Source organism: Pinus tabuliformis, chromosome 8 (assembly GCF_031772625.1).
Source record: "Pinus tabuliformis cultivar Carrire ecotype Pingquan chromosome 8, CPIR1, whole genome shotgun sequence".
NCBI classification, from domain to species: Eukaryota; Viridiplantae; Streptophyta; class Pinopsida; order Pinales; family Pinaceae; genus Pinus; species Pinus tabuliformis.
The window spans coordinates 1804365572-1804384886 of record NC_142294.1 but is presented as its reverse complement, the minus strand read 5'-3'; the positions used below and the strand labels follow the sequence as shown (position 1 = coordinate 1804384886).

Below are 19315 nucleotides of genomic sequence, written 5' to 3'. Positions count from 1 at the left end.
TCCAAGATGGGTCCGTGCTACTCGGGATGCAGTAGGTGATCTTGCCGGTGATCCTACAGATCAGCGACATACACGTTCTCAGTTCGAAAGAGCCTCTTCTTTACTGGCTCAAGCTCCAGTAAATCATGATCCTGACACTTTTGCAGAAGCTTCAAGCCATCCACATTGGGAAGCAGCTATGAATGAAGAATATCATTCATTGATGACAAATGATACATGGGATCTTGTTCCTCTACCAAAGGGACGCAAACTTGTTAGATGTAAATGGGTTTACAGAACCAAGTATGGACCAGATGGGAAAGTTGACAAACATAAAGCTCGTCTCGTTGCGAAGGGCTTTTCACAGGTTGAAGGCATTGACTACACTGAAACCTTCTCCCCTGTTGCCAAAACGAACTCTATCTGCCTTGTTCTTTCCCTTGCTGCCTCTTTAAAATGGGAAGTCCATCAGATGGATGTTAAATCTGCCTTCTTGCATGGGGACTTGCAGGAAGAAATCTATATGGAACAACCCATTGGCTTCATACAAACAGACTCCAGCCTTGTTTGTCGACTTAAGAAATCCCTTTATGGCCTCAAGCAAGCTCCTCGGGCTTGGTATGCCAAAATGGATAGCTTTCTTTTAGAATCTGGCTTTTCTAGGTGTCATTCTGACAACACTGTCTACACCAAGAAAGTGGGAAACTCTCTTATCATCCTTGTTCTTTATGTTGATGATCTTATTCTTACTGGTAGTGATCCCAACCTTATAAACCATGTGAAGTCCAGCCTTAAAAAGAAATTTGAAATGACAGACTTAGGACACTTACACTATTTTCTCGGTCTTCAAGTCTTGCAATCCCAGGAGGGTATTTTCCTTTCCCAGTCCAAGTATGCTTGTGATATTCTTCGTCATTTTCACATGGAAGACTGTAAACCAGCCCCTTCTCCCTTTCAGTCTGGAGTCAAACTTTCAGTCTCTTGTACTTCTCCTGAAGTTGATGCTACCTTATACCGTCAACTTGTCGGAAAACTCTTGTATTTAACCCATACTCGTCCTGATCTTTCCTTTGCTGTTGGCCTTGTTGCTCGTTTTATGCAAAACCCCCGTGAAAGTCATTGGAAAGCAGCTAAAAGAATACTTCGTTATGTTCGAGGTACAGTACAGTTTGGGATTCATTACAGTGCCAAAGCAGCTCCTCTGTTAGTTGGTTTCACTGATTCTGATTGGGCTGGTGACCCTGATGATCGGAAGTCTACTGCCGGTTATGTCTTCACTCTTGGTTCAGGACCTATTACATGGGCTTGTAAGAAACAGGCTGCCATTTCTCTTTCGTCAGCAGAAGCAGAGTATCGTGGTGCCGTGGAAGCTAGTAAGGAAGCCTTGTGGCTTCGTCAGATCCTATCAGAGTTTGGCTTTGAGCAGCAGCATCCAACCACACTTTGGTGTGATAATCTAAGTGCCATTCAGCTATGCAAAGATCCAGTCCAGCATCAGCGCAGCAAACACATTGAACTACACATGCACTTCATCAGAAAGCTCATTCATGACCATGTTCTTGAAGTGCAATATTGTCCAACAGATGATCAGGTTGCAGACATCTTCACAAAGGCTCTCACAGAGGCGAAGTTCACTAAACTTCGATATATGCTTGGAGTTCAGGAAGTTGTCACTAAGGGGGGATAGGCTCTAGTGCCTCCTTCCTTCTCCTATTGTGTCATATTTGTAAATCCTTCAATCCTATCCCAAGTTGTTCTTAAGGGGGGATGTTAGGATATTCCGACACATAGGATATAGTTAAGTTCAACTTGGTCTAGTTTAGAGTTAGGTATAGAGTTAGGTAAAGTGTGTTTCTTTACCGTTGTACATTTTGTAACTTACAATCCGACGGTCACGATATGTAGTGATCCGACGGTTCACTCTCACCTCGGTATTACCGACACTTGATCCGTGGCTTGACACCCGATTGGTCCATGAGTTCTATTTAAAGCGCATGGAGGGTCATTGTTCGGGTAATCCGTGCATGAGAGAAGCTTATGTAAATTTTCATTCTTTGATTAATAAATTGCCTGTAGTACCCACGTTGGGACAGGCCGTGGACTGTTTCCCTCCTTGCACTTTGAGGGTTTTAACCACGTCAAAAATACTGGTGTATTGATTTGAGATCTGGTTGTGAGCGGTGTCCTTTTGGTATTCTTTTTGAGGAACTTACCCTGTAAATTCCTACACAAATTACATAACAGAGGCCCGAATCTATTGGCACAATGGCACGAATTTAATTGGCATCACTTGCTTTGGTAGCTCGCATTTTCCTGAGGCATTTTGGTCAATGAATTTCAGAGGCTCGCATTTACAATGACTCACTCCATTCTTAGCGGCACGCATTTGATCTTACTCTAGCTTGCTTACTTTATGATATCACATTGTTTGATGGTTCACTCTATTCTCTATGGTTTTGTATAGTAGCTCGTTCCATGTGGCTCACATTGATTTTCCTGTGATACGTATTGGTATATTTTAGTAGAATGGTTGCTCATTATTTCAATGGTCGACTGTGGCTCATTCTCTATCCTATGTGACTCACTACTTCAGTGGAACGCATTGTGGTTCACAATGGCTCGCATCATAATCTTTGTGGCATCATAGTTGGCATCAAATTATATAGTGATATCGCTGTGGCAATGGCATCGCTCGGTCGCTGTGGCGTTATATTATACAGTGGCATCGCCCTGAGGTTGTGGCCTTATACAATGGCTCGCTCATACTTTACATGGGTCGCTCTTACTCTACGTTCACATACACTACAATGTGGCTCATAATGTTTGCGAACAACCTGGATGATGGTAGCAGAAAGATTATGGAAACCCTTCTAGGGCAGTGATAATATATTTATGGCAGAGTGACTTTTGATATGGCATGACAGTGGACTTTGATATGGTGAGGTGACAAAAAGACTGTAACCCTTGTTGACAGTGAGACAGTGATTTACATGATAGTGACTTGACATGTATCCTTAGGTAGTAAGACTATGACAGTATGACAGTGATCTATGGCTTGATATATATGACAGTGATCTTGCTCTTATGATAGTAAACCTTGTTCTTATGATGACACAGTTTGCTAGTGTCCTATAATATGGCAATGACCCAATATGGCTGTATATGGCAGTGACCTAGTATGTATGGATGTGACCTGATATGGTTTTAATGATAGTGACCCTGACGATAGTAAGCTTGATGGCAGTCAACTTAATGGCTATATTCCATATGGCGGTGACCTTGTTGATATAATTGTGATGAAGTGGAAATTACATGTCAATGGCTTGCTATGATTTGATTATTGGAGGACAGATTGTTCAATTCCCAAACACAATTGTGAATTGACTTGGGTTGAACTTAGGAGGCCTGATGTGATTGATGATGATATCTCATTCTCCTTGTACTTTGTATATCAATTGAACAATTGATGAATATCTAACAGAAGAAGAATCTGGTTGGGTTTTCCCCCTTGTGGGGTTTTGCCTTGGTCTCTAACCTAAATCTTAGTGTCTATATTGTGCATGCTTTTCTTCTGTTGTTCGTTTCTATTTCACTGCATTGTTGATGTTATTCTAAGTTGCACGAAACGCCGAAACGTTTCGAAGTTTCCGAAACGGGTACGTTTAGAAACGTCACCTCCCAAAAGTGGAAACCTTGGCCGAAACGTCAGCCGAAATTTCATATTCATATATATATATATATATATATAGATATATACAAGTGAATAACACATTATCTTGCAAGGAAAAATGGAATAAGACCCATAGATGACAATTTAAAAGGAAAAGCAAGTTTATATTAACTCTAATAGATGATTACGTGATGGTCGAGTTTCAGTGGAGTTTCGGCCAAGTTTCGGAGTTTCGGGTATGGGTACGGCCCCAAACGTCAGGTTCTTTGAAGTTTCGTGCAACATAGATGTTATTGTTCTCTCTACATAATTGCTAGTGATGTCATGATGTGATAGGGTGAATGTAATATGTAAATGATGAAAAAGTTTATAAATGCAATTATCTTCAGTAGAGAACAATCTAGCCCTAAAAATTAACAGTCTCTAGGGATGAGACAAACCTCCTTTGGGCCTTCGATCAACTGCCACACCACGTGGTAAATGCTGAGTCGATTGGGGCACCTGGTCCAAGAGCATCATCTTGTGAATAATGTGGCGCAATGAGTAGACTGTTGAGGGTGCTGAAGGTGCTCATGGTGTTAAATGATGCTCTGCACATGATGGGAGTCCCATGGCTCTCAACGCTTCACTTGGGGATGTCAATATGATCCTTTGGTGGACATGGGCCCCAATTAAGTTGCCCAGCCCATGATGAAACCACTTGCCAATTACATATAATGTTCAGTGTTGCATCCTCACCATTAGGTACAATAATTCATCAGTGCATGTAAGTGAACCAAGCTTGTTAATCAAGGGCACATTGAGACTTCATATTGGGTTTCCCTTCCAAATTTGGGGCTTTAATCTCATAATAGTGTTACCTTCCTAGGTAGGAATGGCTAATAAACAACCCTATTAGGTGTTCCCAACCCCTAAGGGGAAAGACAGGTCCTTAGTACATCCTTCAATTGATAGGTAGCATATGAATGATGATGAAATGCACGTGATCACAGGGGTCTCAACTCTCAAGGCAAAATTCCATGGGTACAAGGATAACAATAATGAGGGATGTCCACATATTGTGTGTATAGATGTAGGAGGGAGCAATCGTGGATACAGGAGTTACCCCGACCTTTGTTTTTCCATTCCTCTTTATTTTCATTTCGCCTTTTCTTGATTTTTCTTTGTATTACTGTTCGGGGCTCTGGGAAATTAGAGTATGTTGTGTATGATATAAAGTAGTTATTATGCTCTTAAGGTGGGGCAGTTCATTGTCCACTAGGGGTTGGGATGTGCATGGGTTCCTTAATGATGTGGGGGCACTCATGGGGCCCTAGGAACTAGGGTGATGGCCATGATAAAGGGGTAGAGCTCATGTTTGGCTTTTGCCCACGTGCTATATTAAATGTCCTGACCATCTTTTGCATTTTATAATATTCTTTTCTTTTGTTTCTTGCTTGTGGCCATGATATGCTTTTAATGTTCTTTTAACTATATCAACCTCCGAGGCAACATTTCTAGGCCTGACCCAACTATGTGGACAAGGGAAAGGGGAATGTTAGTGCCTTATGGACCCAAAGAAGGAAAATGATGAAATGGGGCTTGCAATGTGCAGAGGGGAGTGAAAAATGTGGAATGGGAAAACGAGACCATGCTACCAAAATCAGGGTTTCCCAAGTGGTGCCATTCCTAAAACAATAGCTTAATAGGGGAGATCCCACGACACTAGGATTGAGGATTAACCCCCCATTGAAGGTTAGGGAACGAAACCACGGTCAAATCCCTTCCTTCTTCCAAGTAAGCCAATAATCCATGCCTAAGATGCCTAAGAAAAACAAGCATAAGCACTCAATTGCACAATGAAAAACATACCCTTTGGGTTGGATTGCCCACCTTCTAACATATGCTCTGAACAGATGGACAAAGGGACATATGGCTAATGCAGGGAGCGAAGATCAAATGGCATGATGTATCGACTACACTGGTGGTTGTCAGGGGCTGCTAACTATCGACTGAAGAGATAACTAGGAGAAAATTTCTCCTCTGGGGTCACCCACTTTTGGTGGGTAATATGATTCATATATCCTTGCACCTTCTCGCTATCTTGATGTGATATTTCTGCTTGGTTATCTCTCTATAACGTACTTATGGTCTCTTACTTTAGCGCACCTATGGTTCAACCCTTGTGCACTTGCATGCTTTTTATCAAGTGGTGTTTTCTCATTGTTTGTTTTAGGTTTTAGGGTCTATTGGTGGTTCCATTTGATCCTTGCTTTCTCTTGTGATCTCAACACCAATGAGTTTGACTCCACAAGTCCAAACCAAAAGCTTGCCAAGCATCACTATACGAACAAAAAAGAAAAATAAACAATTTCAGTTAGCTAAATTTTTGGCAAGTTTTGGATAAGTCCAAAGTAACTTCTTACTTTCCAACTTTGTTTAATCCTTACTTTCCATTTGATCCTTGCTTTCTCTTGTGATCTCAACACCAATGAGTTTGACTCCACAAGTCCAAACCAAAAGCTTGCCAAACATCACTATACGAACAAAAAAGAAAAATAAACAATTTCAGTTAGCTAAATTTTTGGCAAGTTTTGGATAAGTCCAAAGTAACTTCTTACTTTCCAACTTTGTTTAATCATTCATATATCTATTTATGTTGCAGGAAACATGGACCCCCCCAGTACTAGCGACATTTCGGTATGGAAACCTTGAAACACATTTTAGCCCCTTTTAGTCGACGTATTGTTAAATTACTAGTGTTTTATGCTTAACATAATCACTTATTCAATTCTTCTTCAATTAGCAATCAATTTATCCAATATAATTCAATCTTCTAGTAACAATAAGCTGTGTTACCAGAAACGGGACGGTTGCCACCGTTCCCACTAAAAAACGTATAAGAAACGAGAGCAGACGGAAACGCCGTTTTCCATGGTCGTTTTAGTTAACGGGTGCATATATTTTTTACGGATCGTAGTTCGCTTTTTTGCAGGTCGTTCTCAGCCCTATATTTTCACTCTTTTTTTGTAGATTTCATGCATGTATTCATTCAATAACTTAGAGGCCTATGCCAAGCATACAGAGAGTTGATCATTTCTTTACTATTGTCTTTTTTCTAGTTGATTTGTTTTCCTTTAACATGTATATTGTTAAAATTCATAGTTTAAACACTATTCTATATGTGGCTAAAGAAGTTCACATTTAATTGCAAATTCTATTGATTGTTTACATATATATATATATATTTGGATTTTTTTTTTAAAGAAACAATAATTAGCTGAAGGCGCAAAATGCATAAGAATGTATACACTTAATTGACTAGGAGGCATAATAATGTATATATTTAATAGTCAATTTGCTAAGCATTAGTTTGGTATTCAAATTATTTAGTTTTTTAATAAAATTTGGGTTGGAAATTTAATTGAAACTATATTGAAAATTGAAACTAACTCTGTATTTTTCATTTTCTCTCTCCTCTTTTCTTGAGTGCGAAACCTCCAAACTCCTTTTCTAGTACCGTTGTCGTTTCTCGTTTTGTTTCCCGTTTCTCGTTTCTTGTAACATAGACAATAAGTAATTGTAGAGAGAACAACAAATCCAATGCACAATAGAAGACAACTAAGAACAATTTGGTCAACGACCAGGGAAAAACCCACTACGAGGAAAACCCTTTCAAAATTCTTGTTCTTATTATATTGTGCCGTTTTAATGATAATTTGAATATATTTTGTATTATTTGAAAGTTAGCCAAAAGTTTCCCCTTTTCCCTCAATTTTTTTGCATGTATCACGTTCACAACCCCTAATGGTGTTCTTTTGTTGATGGTGTTTGCATCATACATAGGTATGTGTCTTGCATATGTGTATGTATATATAAATAGTAGTACTTGCCAAACATAAATTTGTAAACAATTATCATGAAATAACCATTTGTTTATTTATTTTCCTTGTAATTGATGCTTTATTTTGGCATAGGAAGAATTGTTGGCAATTGTGCATGAAGGGTCAACCACCTGGAAGTGGTAATAATTATATTCGGCTAAGATTCCATGACAATTGGATATTTTTTCTTCCCAATTGTGTGATCAGGAGTAGATTACCTAGGTTGGTACCCTGGTGGATGGTGTAACAAGCTATTGTTCTCGCCAATGAATTGACATCCCATTGGCCATTCTTTCTCTATTAACTTGTTAACTTGGAAAAAATGTAAGCGGTCTACACTAATTCTATGTAATGTTATAAATGATGCATCCAAGCTAGTAAAGGAATGCACATATGGATGGAGGAGCAAGAAGGAATATGAATGTATGGGTATACTTATTTTATTATTTGCACTCATAGGTCTTTCAACTTAACTTATTGGTTGACTACAAGTATTTGGAAGATTTTTATGGTAACCATAGTATTTTTTTACATAGAGAATTGGATAATTTTAAGTTTATAAAATTTGATTGCTTGAATGGATATGATTTTGGAAATGGAAGCAAATCTTATTACTTGAATGTTAATGTCCCAGGAAGAAAATAGGGGACATTCCAGAAGAGCGAAGGCATAACTTATTTCACTTGTTAAGGCCAGAGTAAGTTGGTGGCTTGCTATTCTATTATCTCATATGACATTAAATTTTGTAGCAATATGGTAGAACAATACCTTGTTTGAAGTAGAGAAAGGTTATATTAACAATGTGCATCAAGTTAAATTATTGCGTGGGAAAATCCATCCTCCATGTATCAATTATCTAAACTTTTTTTTTCCATGGAGGCATGCTTATGATCCTTGAATTGAAGTTTGGGAATATGTTGAATATGAAGTTGAAGTTGTTTGTTTCTTTTTGATGTTGTTGGAATCATGGCATAGACACATATCAAGATTTTGGGAGATAGCGGGGATGCGTTATAAAGATACAAGTACAAACACCGATAGTGGGGTTGCTATGCTACTTCCCTTGGAAAGTAAATCTCTGACGACTGAGTATTGGAGTGGGAAGATCAATGAAGGTATTCTTGGTGTGAAGTATACTTTTTCATCTATCAAATGCTCTTCCAGAAGATGTTGTTACTTCAATGCACCTTGCCTTAAGCTTTTAGTAGAAGCTAGGTAAGGCAAATTTCTAACAATTTCTCATATGCATGGACATGGCTAATATCAATTGTAAAGTGCCTTGGCCAATTGGTTGGATGAGCAAGTTTAAAATGGTAATTGCACTACACAATTTTCTCTAAATTCCTATTCCAATGTTTATTTCTTAGATGCATACTTCAATTAATAGATAGAATGCAAATAAATATTTTGAAAGTAATCTTTGCTTATCCACTTTGTCATGCCTAGTGTTTAAATATTAAAGAGACCCAATTAATTTATGTGGCAGGCATTTTTCCGTGGTAACGATGGGTGCATATATGGTCGAGTTCTTCTAGGTATGTTGAAAAGCATTCTATGTCTTAAATATTTTTCTTATTAAATTTAGTGCTATAACAATTATCATGCGAAAGGTTAGATAGATATTATGTCTTCATGTTACTATGATTAGATTTTGTTAGGAAAATACGTGGTCACATTTAATTGTTACTAAATCCCAAAACCACCAAATATCTACTTCTCTTGGTTTTTCATTTTTATCAACTTCTTAAATATACTTTTACAAACACTCCTTGTTTAGTTGTCGCATGTTCCTCTTAGTGTTCCCTGTTTGTCACATTGGTGTTCTTACCCTCCTAGATAAAAGATGTTCACAAGTTTTTGATTCATTATCACCTTCATACCTATTTCCCTACGACATCCTTGATTACCTAACCTTGTCTTCTTCACTTATCACTTCCATTGCATAATGATTTGTTCCTTTACATTGCAAAATTGCTGTGCTTGTCTTTTTCCATCTAGTTATCTCAATTTGGCTAGTCTACATTTTTTGATTTACCCCTTTATCCCCTATGCTTATTGGTCTCTTTCCTACATGATCCATTCACTTTAATCTGATATTGCCCTTTCTTTGCTCTTCCTTTGAACCATTACATAGTTGGATTTGAAAAGCCTCATCTTTGTTGTCCCCTTTTTTGGGTTTTTGGATCTATAATGGCCAAAACCTTTTTCAAAGCTTCAGTGGATTTTAGACTCTTTTGGAGCCATGCTTGTGTGACTGAAGTTATCTCCCTATAGGCTATGTATTATTAGTAGATACATATTATGATGGTACTATCTAGTACTTGGGAGTTTTAGTATTGTATTTTATTAGTAAGATACATTTTACTTTTTTATTTTTGTAACCAGAGGAATTGACAACTGGGTCAGTCTCATACTTTTGTGACAGGGGGTCTATTATGGCCGCTACCACCATGCCTTTGGGGCCTACGTCCTGTCCTCCTCTTTGTAGATTGGGTTACTTTCGAGGGATTGAATCTTGGATCTCTTAGTTTACATTATTTCATATCACTTCAATCACCATCTGAGCTGCCCCCTTGGGACACGATACATTTTACTCTTATTTTTAATTCTCAATTTAATTTTATCTATCAATTTTATTCTATTTAAATTTTAATTAATTAATTCTATTTATTTATTTCTCCCAAGACAATAATCTCACCCCACGTGTCCATAATAAAGCAAAGAATGGGGTGTTCATACTGTTACCCACCAAAATGGGTAACCCTATAGGAGAAAACTTTTCTCCTACATTTGATAGCTAATCGGCCAACAACCCCTGATATTCACTTCTTGATGATGATATGCCATGTGCCCTTGTCATCTACATCAGCTACATATCTCTCGCCACTAGACATTTCCTCTTAGATGAAGGTTGGATGCTATTCAAAAGGTGCTTTAATAATTTTGCAATTGGGTGCTTATACTTGTTTGTTTTGGGCATTTAGTATTGATAAAAGGGTTATCTGGAAGATTGATCGATCTTGACTGTAAATCTATTCTCTCACCTTACTAGTGGGTTAATCCTTAGCCCTAGTCATGTGAGATCTCCCTTGAGGCCTTAGGGTTTTAGTAGGGGCACTACTTGGAAAACCCAAATTCAAATAGCGTGTTCATTTTCCCCGACACCATACTTGACACTTTCCATCTCATATTACAAACCCCTATATACCACCTCCATTCTTCGGGTCTAAACTTGTCATTGGTTCATTGGGATTTGGCACTCACTTTTCCACATCCTTGAGAAAGGTCGGAAAAGCCGGAAATGCTGGAAAAGCCGAAACTGTCAGAAAAGCTGGAAAAGCGGGAACTGTCGGAAAAGACGGAACTGCTGAAAAAGCCGGAACTGCTAGAAAATCCAGAAAAGACGGAACTGCCGGAAAAGCCGGAAAAGCCGGAAAAGCCGGATTGCTAAAAAAGCCGGAGAAGCCGGAATTGCCAGAAAAGCCAGAAAAGCTGGAACTACCGAAAAAGCCGGAAAAGCCGTAACTGCCGGCACTGCTGGGACTACTAGAACTGCCGGGAACAACCGGAACTGCTCGAACTTCCGGGAATAGCTGGAACTGCCAGAACTGCCGGGAACTGCCGAAACAGCCAGAGCATTTGTCTCCGAAGAAGAGCAGCGTGCAAGGGACAACTAACTAACATTGGGATAGTTGTATGGTACTTAGCAGCAAATACACCAAGCATGCAATGTTACAGCTAGCATGCAAGAGACAACTAGCATGCAACAACAAGCATGCTAAGGACAACAAGCAAGCAAGGGACAACAAGCAAGCAAGGTGCAGCCAACACATAGGTCAGGATGGCAACATGGTGCAACAATGGCACATAATGCAGTACATTGATGGGTACAATCATGATTAGTGAAGCGTAATGAGATGCAACATAGTGATGATGGGTGCAGCATGGTGCAACGCGGTGAGGTGCAACATGATGACGAAATGCAGCACAACGATAGGTGAAGGAGTCACCTTGGAGAATTAGTTGAAGTAGCATGTCTTCAACTGTTCTCATGTATCATCTTCTTAGAGATGATCTATGCTCTTATCTAGGTAAGTCAAAGTGTTGACTTTTGCTGTAAACATACTATCTCTCTCTCTCTCTCTCTCTGCTAAACTATTGAAGAACATATAAGAAGAATTGATCAAGGGTTTCCCCACATTGGGGTTTGTCCCTGGCTAGCGCTACATCTTGTGTCGTCTTGTCTTGGGTTGTCTTCTGCGATTTATGTTTATGTTCTATTTGTAGTTTACTTTGATGCTGATGTGATTGCTAATCTGGAAAAGATATGGAGCTAACTGTGAAAATTGAAATAAATTGCTCTAAGCACAGAACATACCTAAAATTAACATGGTATTAGAGCTGAGGTGAAGGCAATGCCCAAGCAAGAGTGAAAGAGCAATCACCGAAGACAGTTGGGAAGGGAAAAAAAAGGATCAATGGATTCCTCATCCCTCTTCAAATTCACCAAGGGTGAAGTCGAAGCAGAGAATATTATCAGAATGGTGCAACGGAATATGGCCTACCTAAAGATCACTTCATTGGAAGATCGGATCTCAGGGTGGAAGGAAAGGCAGATAACTAGTTCGACCATTATGCGAAGGAGTGTCCAAATGGCAGGGACACATCACTTGATGATGATAACAATCATTCCAGGGACATCTTCAATGATCAAAGGAATGATAGGTAATGCAGGTCATCAAGGAAATGGCCTACTCTTCAAAGAAAGCAAGGAACCCCAGGTATGAAGAATCAAATGTTGTTTCTGATAAGATAAAGAAGCATCATCTTTTATTGGTCCTCTCCTTCAGATTCTTTGGGAATCTGGCTTATTGATTGTAGTGCTTCAAGTCACTTCATCGGATAGATGGGTGCACTCTCTAATTTGGTAGAGATGGAAACAATCATGGGATTATACTTGGAGCCAATGCCACCTATCCCGGAAAGGGTGTAGGGAATGTTAACTCTCAATTGAATAAGGGTAACTCGATTCATTTACAGAATCTCTTTTATGTACCTGATCGCAAGAAGAACCTGGTGTCCATCTCGGAAATGGAAGTCAAAGGTTTCAGGGTGGCATTCATCGATGCAAAGGTACGTGTTAAAAAATATAATTTTCAAAGATGATTTTAATCATGGGTACATGGTTGGCAATTTGTATCAAGTTGCAGGATGGTCCATTGGGGATCATGTTAATTGACATATCGCATCTATAACACCGGAGGTCTACCTATGGGGCCCTACCTGATGTGAGTCAAATGGTGATAGGCATGTTTGAATTCAAGTAGAGCATGAAGGTACATGTCTGAGATGTATCGAAGGAAAATCTTATAAGGGGACCATTCCCCTCATGCAACAGGTCCAGAGGTTTGGAACAACCCGAGGAGTTTGAGATTCATGATCGAGAATCTCATGTATACAGGTGGAAGAAAGCCCTCTATGGCTTGAAGCAAAACACCCTAGGCGTAGTATGAGAGGATTGATTGCTGTCTGATCAAGCTGAGATTCACTAGGAGTGAAACCGATCCAAACCATTACCCGAAGGTTGTGGATGATAGACCTCTCATACCGACACCTTATGAGGATGACCTATTTCTGACAGGTGCAGACCCTCTCATTTGCAGAAATAAGAGGGAGTTGGATTCCAGATGTGGAATGATAAATTGCAAGCCTGTGACTACCTCGAGGATCTTAACTTTCAGAAGTTATATGGTAGTGATTTCGGACCAGATTTGGGAAATGCCTCTGAGTTTCATAAACTCATTCGTGTTGATGTTCTTGGTGAACTTCCGTCCGGACATATGTTTTGCAATTAGCATGGTGAGCTCATATTTGGTTGAGCCTCGTTGGATTGGTGCCAAGAATCTTCTGAGATATCTTTGGGGCACAATCTCTCATGGATTGAGATACACCGCTGTAAATATGAAACTGCATGATTATTCGAATGCTGACTGGGTAGGCAGTGTGGAGGATCACTAGAGCACTTCTCAGTGCTGGTTCTCTTTGGATTCCGCTTCGATATCATGGATGAGTAGGAAGCAGAAGTCGGTTGCTATAAGAACTGCTGAGACCGAATACATAACTAAGAGTATGATCTCGTGTGAAGCTGCATGGTTGCAGAAGCTCTTAAGTGAGCTGTTTGTACACATGATGAATACCACTGTGATTCTCTGTGACAACCAGAGGTGGGATTCGATTATTGAGGAATCCCGTATTCGATGATTGCTCCAGCAGATAGACATCAGATACTGCCTTATCTGCGATATGGTAAGTCGATGAGCAAGGAGGTTCCATCGCATTGAGATTGATGTACAGGTCGCAGACATTTTGTCAAAGCCCCAGGGAAAGGTCAAATCTGTGACTTTCCCGAACGACTTCTTACAAGGGTCCTGCATGTTGCATGCATTGAGCTCTGGGAGCTCTGGGGGGCTTGGGGTACTTTCTGGAGAAACATACGACCACAGGGCGACTCACCCTCCCCTGGTGGTGCGCTATGAACAGGACGAGTAGTTCTCTTATGGGCCGGGATGATTAGTTCTCCTGTGGCAACTGTGGAATAGGATGATTAGTTCTCCTATGGGCCAGGATGATTTGTTCTCTGTGGAAACTATGGAATAGGATGATCAGTTCCCCTGTGGGCTAGGATGATTTGTTCTCTGTGGCGACTGTGGAACAGGATGATTAGTTCTCCTATGGGCCAGGATGATTAGTTCTCCATGGCATCCACTGACAGGATGATTCGTTCTCATGTGGACAGCATGATTAGTTCTCCCGTCGAGGCATCCTACCCATGCAGTTTGGGACTCATGGGAAGTACCTCTCATCTGATCAATGAGCAGGGAAATGAGGATAGGGACCATAATAGTACTATCGATGGACGTATCGTTGTGTCTACCGTACTCCCTATGCTAGGATGACCTCCATTGATCTGGGATCAATGAAACTAATTTGGGATTAGTATGAGTGGTTTGAGACACTCTCTTGTGACATTGATCTGGGATCAGTATGAGTGGTTTGAGACACTCTCTTGTGATATTGATCTGGGATCAATAAAATTGACTTCGGGTTAGTAAGAGTGATGTGACACACTCTTCAGATGACACTGACTTCGGGTCAGTAGAGAATGGTATGAGACATTCTCGATCAATTCTTCTTCTTCATGGTTCAGCAAAGTAGAGCTCAACAGATCAAAGTAAAGCAAAGCAGAGCTCAGCAGATCAGAGCAGAACAGAGCAGTGCAGGGCACTGATGGCAGAGATAGCACAGTCGGACATATGGATCAACGGATGGAGTTATCCCTAGTTGAGAGGGAGTGTTAAAATTGGAAACTAGGGCCAAACTCCATGTGGGTCATCTTATTTATGGCAGCTGATATTTTTCTTGGATACCTCTCATCGAGAGGTGTAGGATTGATCTAAAGATCTTCCAATTCCGATAAGTATTCATGGAGTTATGAATTTATTTGTGTTATAAGACAATTCGTCAAGGACGGCCAACAACCAAATAAACCTTAGTTGTGCTCAACGTTTTAGTATAAATAGAGGTGGACTTCAAGCTATTTCAACACACACTTGGGATCTCTTCCTCTCTCTACTTGTCTTTGGGTTTTAGTAGGAGGAGAGATCCTAAGGAATAACGTTGCCCTGATCCAAAGGGCAGAAAGCCGGAACTGCAGAAACTGTCGGAAAAGCTGGAAATGCCAAAAAAGCCGGAAAAGCCGGAACCGACGGAAAAGCTGGAACTGACGGAAAAGCCAGAAAATCTGGAAAAGCTGGAACTGTTGGAAAAATCGGAACTGCCAGAAAAGCCGGAAAAGCCGGAACTGTCGGAAAAGACAGAACTGTCGGAAAAGCAAGAAAAGCCAGAAAGGCCGGAATTGTCGGAAAAGACGGAACTGCCGGAAAAGACGGAACTGTCGGAAAAGACAGAACTGTCGGAAAGAGCCGGAAAGTAGGAAAATCTGGAAAATCCGGAAAATCTGGAAGAGCCGGAAAAGTGGAACTGCCAGAAAAGCTGGAAAAGCCTGAAAAGACGGAAATGCCGAAAAAGCCGGAACTGCAAGAAAAGCTGGGACTGCTGGGAACAATCTGAACTGCTGGGAATAGCCGGAACTGCCAGAATTGTTGGGAACTGCCGAAACAGCCAGAGCATCTGTCTCCGAAGGAGAGCAGCATGCAAGGGACAACTAACTAACATTGGGATAGTTGTATGGTACTTAGCAACAAATACACCAAGCATGCAATGTTACAACTAGCATGCAAGAGACAACTAGCATGCAACAGCAAGCATGCTAAGGACAACAAGCAAGCAAGGTGCAGCCAACACATAGGTTAGGATGGCAACATGGTGCAACAATGGCGCATAATGCAATACAGTGATGGGTACAGTCATGATTAATGAAGCGTGATGAGATGCAACATAGTGATGATGGGTGCAGCATGGTGCAGCGCGGTGAGGTGCAACATGATGACGAAATGCAGCACAACGATAGGTGAAGGAGTCACCTTGGAGAATTAGTTGAAGTAGCATGTCTTCAACTGATCTCATGTATCATCTTCTTAGAGATTATCTATGCTCTTATCTAGATAAGTCAAAGTGTTGACTTTTGTTGTAAATATACTATCTCTCTCTCTCTGCTAAACTATTGAAGAACATATAAGAAGAATTGATCAAGGGTTTCCCCACATTGGGGTTTGTCCTTGGCTAGCGCCACATCTTGTGTCCTCTTGTCCTGGCTTGTCTTTTGCGATTTATGTTTATGTTTTATCTGCAGTCTACTTTAATGCTGATGTGATTGCTAATCTAGAAAAGATATGGAGTTAACTGTGAAAATTGAAATAAATTGCTCTAAGCATAGAACATACCTAAAATTAACACCTATTCCACCAAGTCAGGAATATCTTGGCCGAGTCAATGTTCATGAGGTTATTGTAGTCCAACAGGTGTTCAAAGTATGCCGTCAAGGGGTCAGTCTGTGCCCTATTACCCCAAGATTCAACATGACCCAAGGAGAAATTTAGGTCTCCTCCTATGATGATATTGTCATCATGCATGAATGATGTAGTCATTAGCTTGTCCCAAAAGCCCTCCCTATTATGACAGGGTCCATAAATATTTATCAGTCTGAGAGGTACATTAATTTCAGTGGCTGTGAAGTCAGCCCCCAAAAATCCTTCACCACCCCAAATATTGTCGATCTTGATAGTCTTATTATTGAAACCCAATGCGCATCCCCCAGATCTCCCTCTCACATCCAAAGTATGGAAAATCCAGCCCGGTAGCATGTTCGACAAAATATTGTTGATGGAGCCCCCATCTCCCAAAGTCTCTTGTAGCAATAATACATCAATCCTAACCGAGCCTATTAGTCTTCTGAGTGCCAATTTCTTGTCCGGGCTAGCCAAACCCCTACAATTGAAAGATAGGCACTTCATGGGATAACCTGATCAGGGTTTCCTTTTGCTCTAAGAACCTGGTCAATAGGAATCTGGATACTACTTGCCACCTCAATTCCCGCTCTGAGGATGGCTTTAAACATATTAGATTGTCTGCCCCTGGGAAATTTCTGAGCTCTTGTGGGGGAAGGTCCTCTCCCAAGTTGAAAGTGAGGGGTCACGGATGGGTCTGAGATCTAAGGTTGTACCTATGTGAGCTATTGGAAGAAGAGTCCTCCCTAATAGGTAGAATTGAGAGAGAGTCCAAGGAAATGGTCGGTGTAGTAACCAGATCAGTAGGGGGAGCCGATGCAACTGGACAATTAATTGAACTCAATTTACATGCATCTAAACCCAATCTCGAAGAAGCTAATGATAACAATGCAATGCCAAAATTCATAAAAATATGAGAAGAGGGGGGAGAGGAATTAAGAGTACTCGGTAGTAAATCAAGACCCCTTGAACGTGAGCGAGTGACTCGAGCATCAGGAGTTCGGGTGCCTGCATGATGAAATGCCTCCACATCCACCCTCTGCCTCCTCTGGGGTTCCTCAGTTATGTTCTGTGCAGGGGTCGATTCAACATTCGATATAGTCTGGGTACCCGTAGTAACAAATCTTCTCGGGGGCTCAGTATGCACCTTGGTAATTAGCGGACAATCCTTATATAGGTGCCCCACCTCATGACACCGCCTGCACCGAAATGGGATCCCCTCATAATCAAGGATCTGCCATCTAATAATCTCCCCAATTTGAAGCCGATAACTCTCCACCAGTCCCTCTCTCGTATCCAGGTGTACCAGAATCCTGGCAATGGCTAAGCAACCTGATTCTATGTAGGTTCTATCATGGTCAAGATAGATGCCAAGGTCATCCCCTATGCACCTGAAGATTTCCTCCGACCAGAATTGTAACGGCAGCCCTGGGAGTCTAACCCATATAGGACCCGCCCCCAATTTCTCCTTTTCTAGGTTGAAGAGTGGCGACCACCTCTTGAGTAGCACCGGGGTCATCTCTATATGCCAATATTTTGACAGGACCCAATTTGCTTGGTCTGGTTGCGGGAAGATGAGTGCAAACCAGCCTCTTGTCATGGTAATAACCGCCGGCAGCTGGTCCAATAAGTGTCCCCAAATTTCCACAGTCCAACACTTTAATCACGCAGGGGTATATTTCTGGCCACGAACCCTTCCAACGAGCACAATACTCTTAGTATATGCAGCTTGGGCCATGCTGATACCTTCTCTGAATACCAATAGACGCCCCCTCTCATGCACCCTGGTGCATTTTGTTTGTTTCTTCCCCTTGTCCTCTGTGCGTGATCTATTGGGTGTTGTTCGTCCTCCGCCCGCTGATACTCATCCGAATCCGATGCTTTGGTGTCCTGAATACTAGGTTCCTGACGAGTGATGCCATCAAAACATCCTAAAGTGCGAGCCGCTGGAGTAGGTCGCGAGCCTTAGGGGTTGGCTCCTGATGAGCTTGGTACATTATTCCTAGTATTTACGAAGCCATATGTGTAGGTTTTAACCCCGTACAGAAATTACCTGTATACGAATTCTAAAACATAGAAAATAAACAATGCGAGAGCATAACATATAAAACACATACACAGAGATTTTCCCCTGGATCCAAAAACTGGGACTACCAGCGTGATTTTTCATTATGTTTCTTTCAATGTTACAATACATATTTATACATGCCGAAGCATCCAATACCATGGACCGAAAATCATCACGTCCAAAACCATGGACCGAAAACCATTGTGCCCAAAACCATGGACCGAAAACCATCGCATCCAAAACCATGTGCGAAAATCATGCACAAAACCATAGGTAGGTCTACCCAACCTATTATAGGGTCCAAAAAATATTTTCCTGGGGTGCTGCCCCGAACCCTGTAGAGGGCGGCTACCCACCCCCCTCAAACCCCCTGGACAAGGGGGGAGGCTGCCCCTTGCTGTGAAATCGGCGCAATGAAGGGGGGGCTCTGCCCCCCCGTTGCGCAATCGGCGCAACAAAGGGGGGGCTCTGCCCCCCTCTATCCCCCCGGTTCACTATGTGGGCTAGTCGTGGAAAGAATAACACAACCCAACATTCTCCCACTTGTTGTTTTCTTTCCACAGGGGGCCACAAGAGAGCTTAGTCATTTATCTAGCCCTGCAACGCCCATTGTTTCTCGACACCGACAGAACTTCTCAGAGCTCACAGATTTTGTCAATGCATCTGCAATATTCTTGAAAGTGTCCACTTTTACCAGCAACACCTTTTTGTCTTATATCATATCCCTCACAAAGTGATACTGAACATCAATGTGCTTTGTCCTTGAATG

The 19315-nt window shown here is 41.2% G+C and overlaps 1 protein-coding gene across 1 annotated transcript in view; it reads left to right on the top strand.

Moving 5' to 3' along the window:
- LOC149243445 (uncharacterized) overlaps window positions 1-19315 on the top strand; it is a 142454-nt gene that overhangs the window by 51755 nt on the left and 71384 nt on the right. Inside the window, exons 3-6 of the mRNA XM_089374517.1 lie at window positions 8147-8209; window positions 8488-8627; window positions 8788-8825; window positions 8999-9047. Of these exons, the coding sequence (XP_089230643.1) occupies window positions 8147-8209; window positions 8488-8627; window positions 8788-8825; window positions 8999-9047 (290 nt within the window). The remainder of the gene's footprint in view (window positions 1-8146; window positions 8210-8487; window positions 8628-8787; window positions 8826-8998; window positions 9048-19315) is intronic.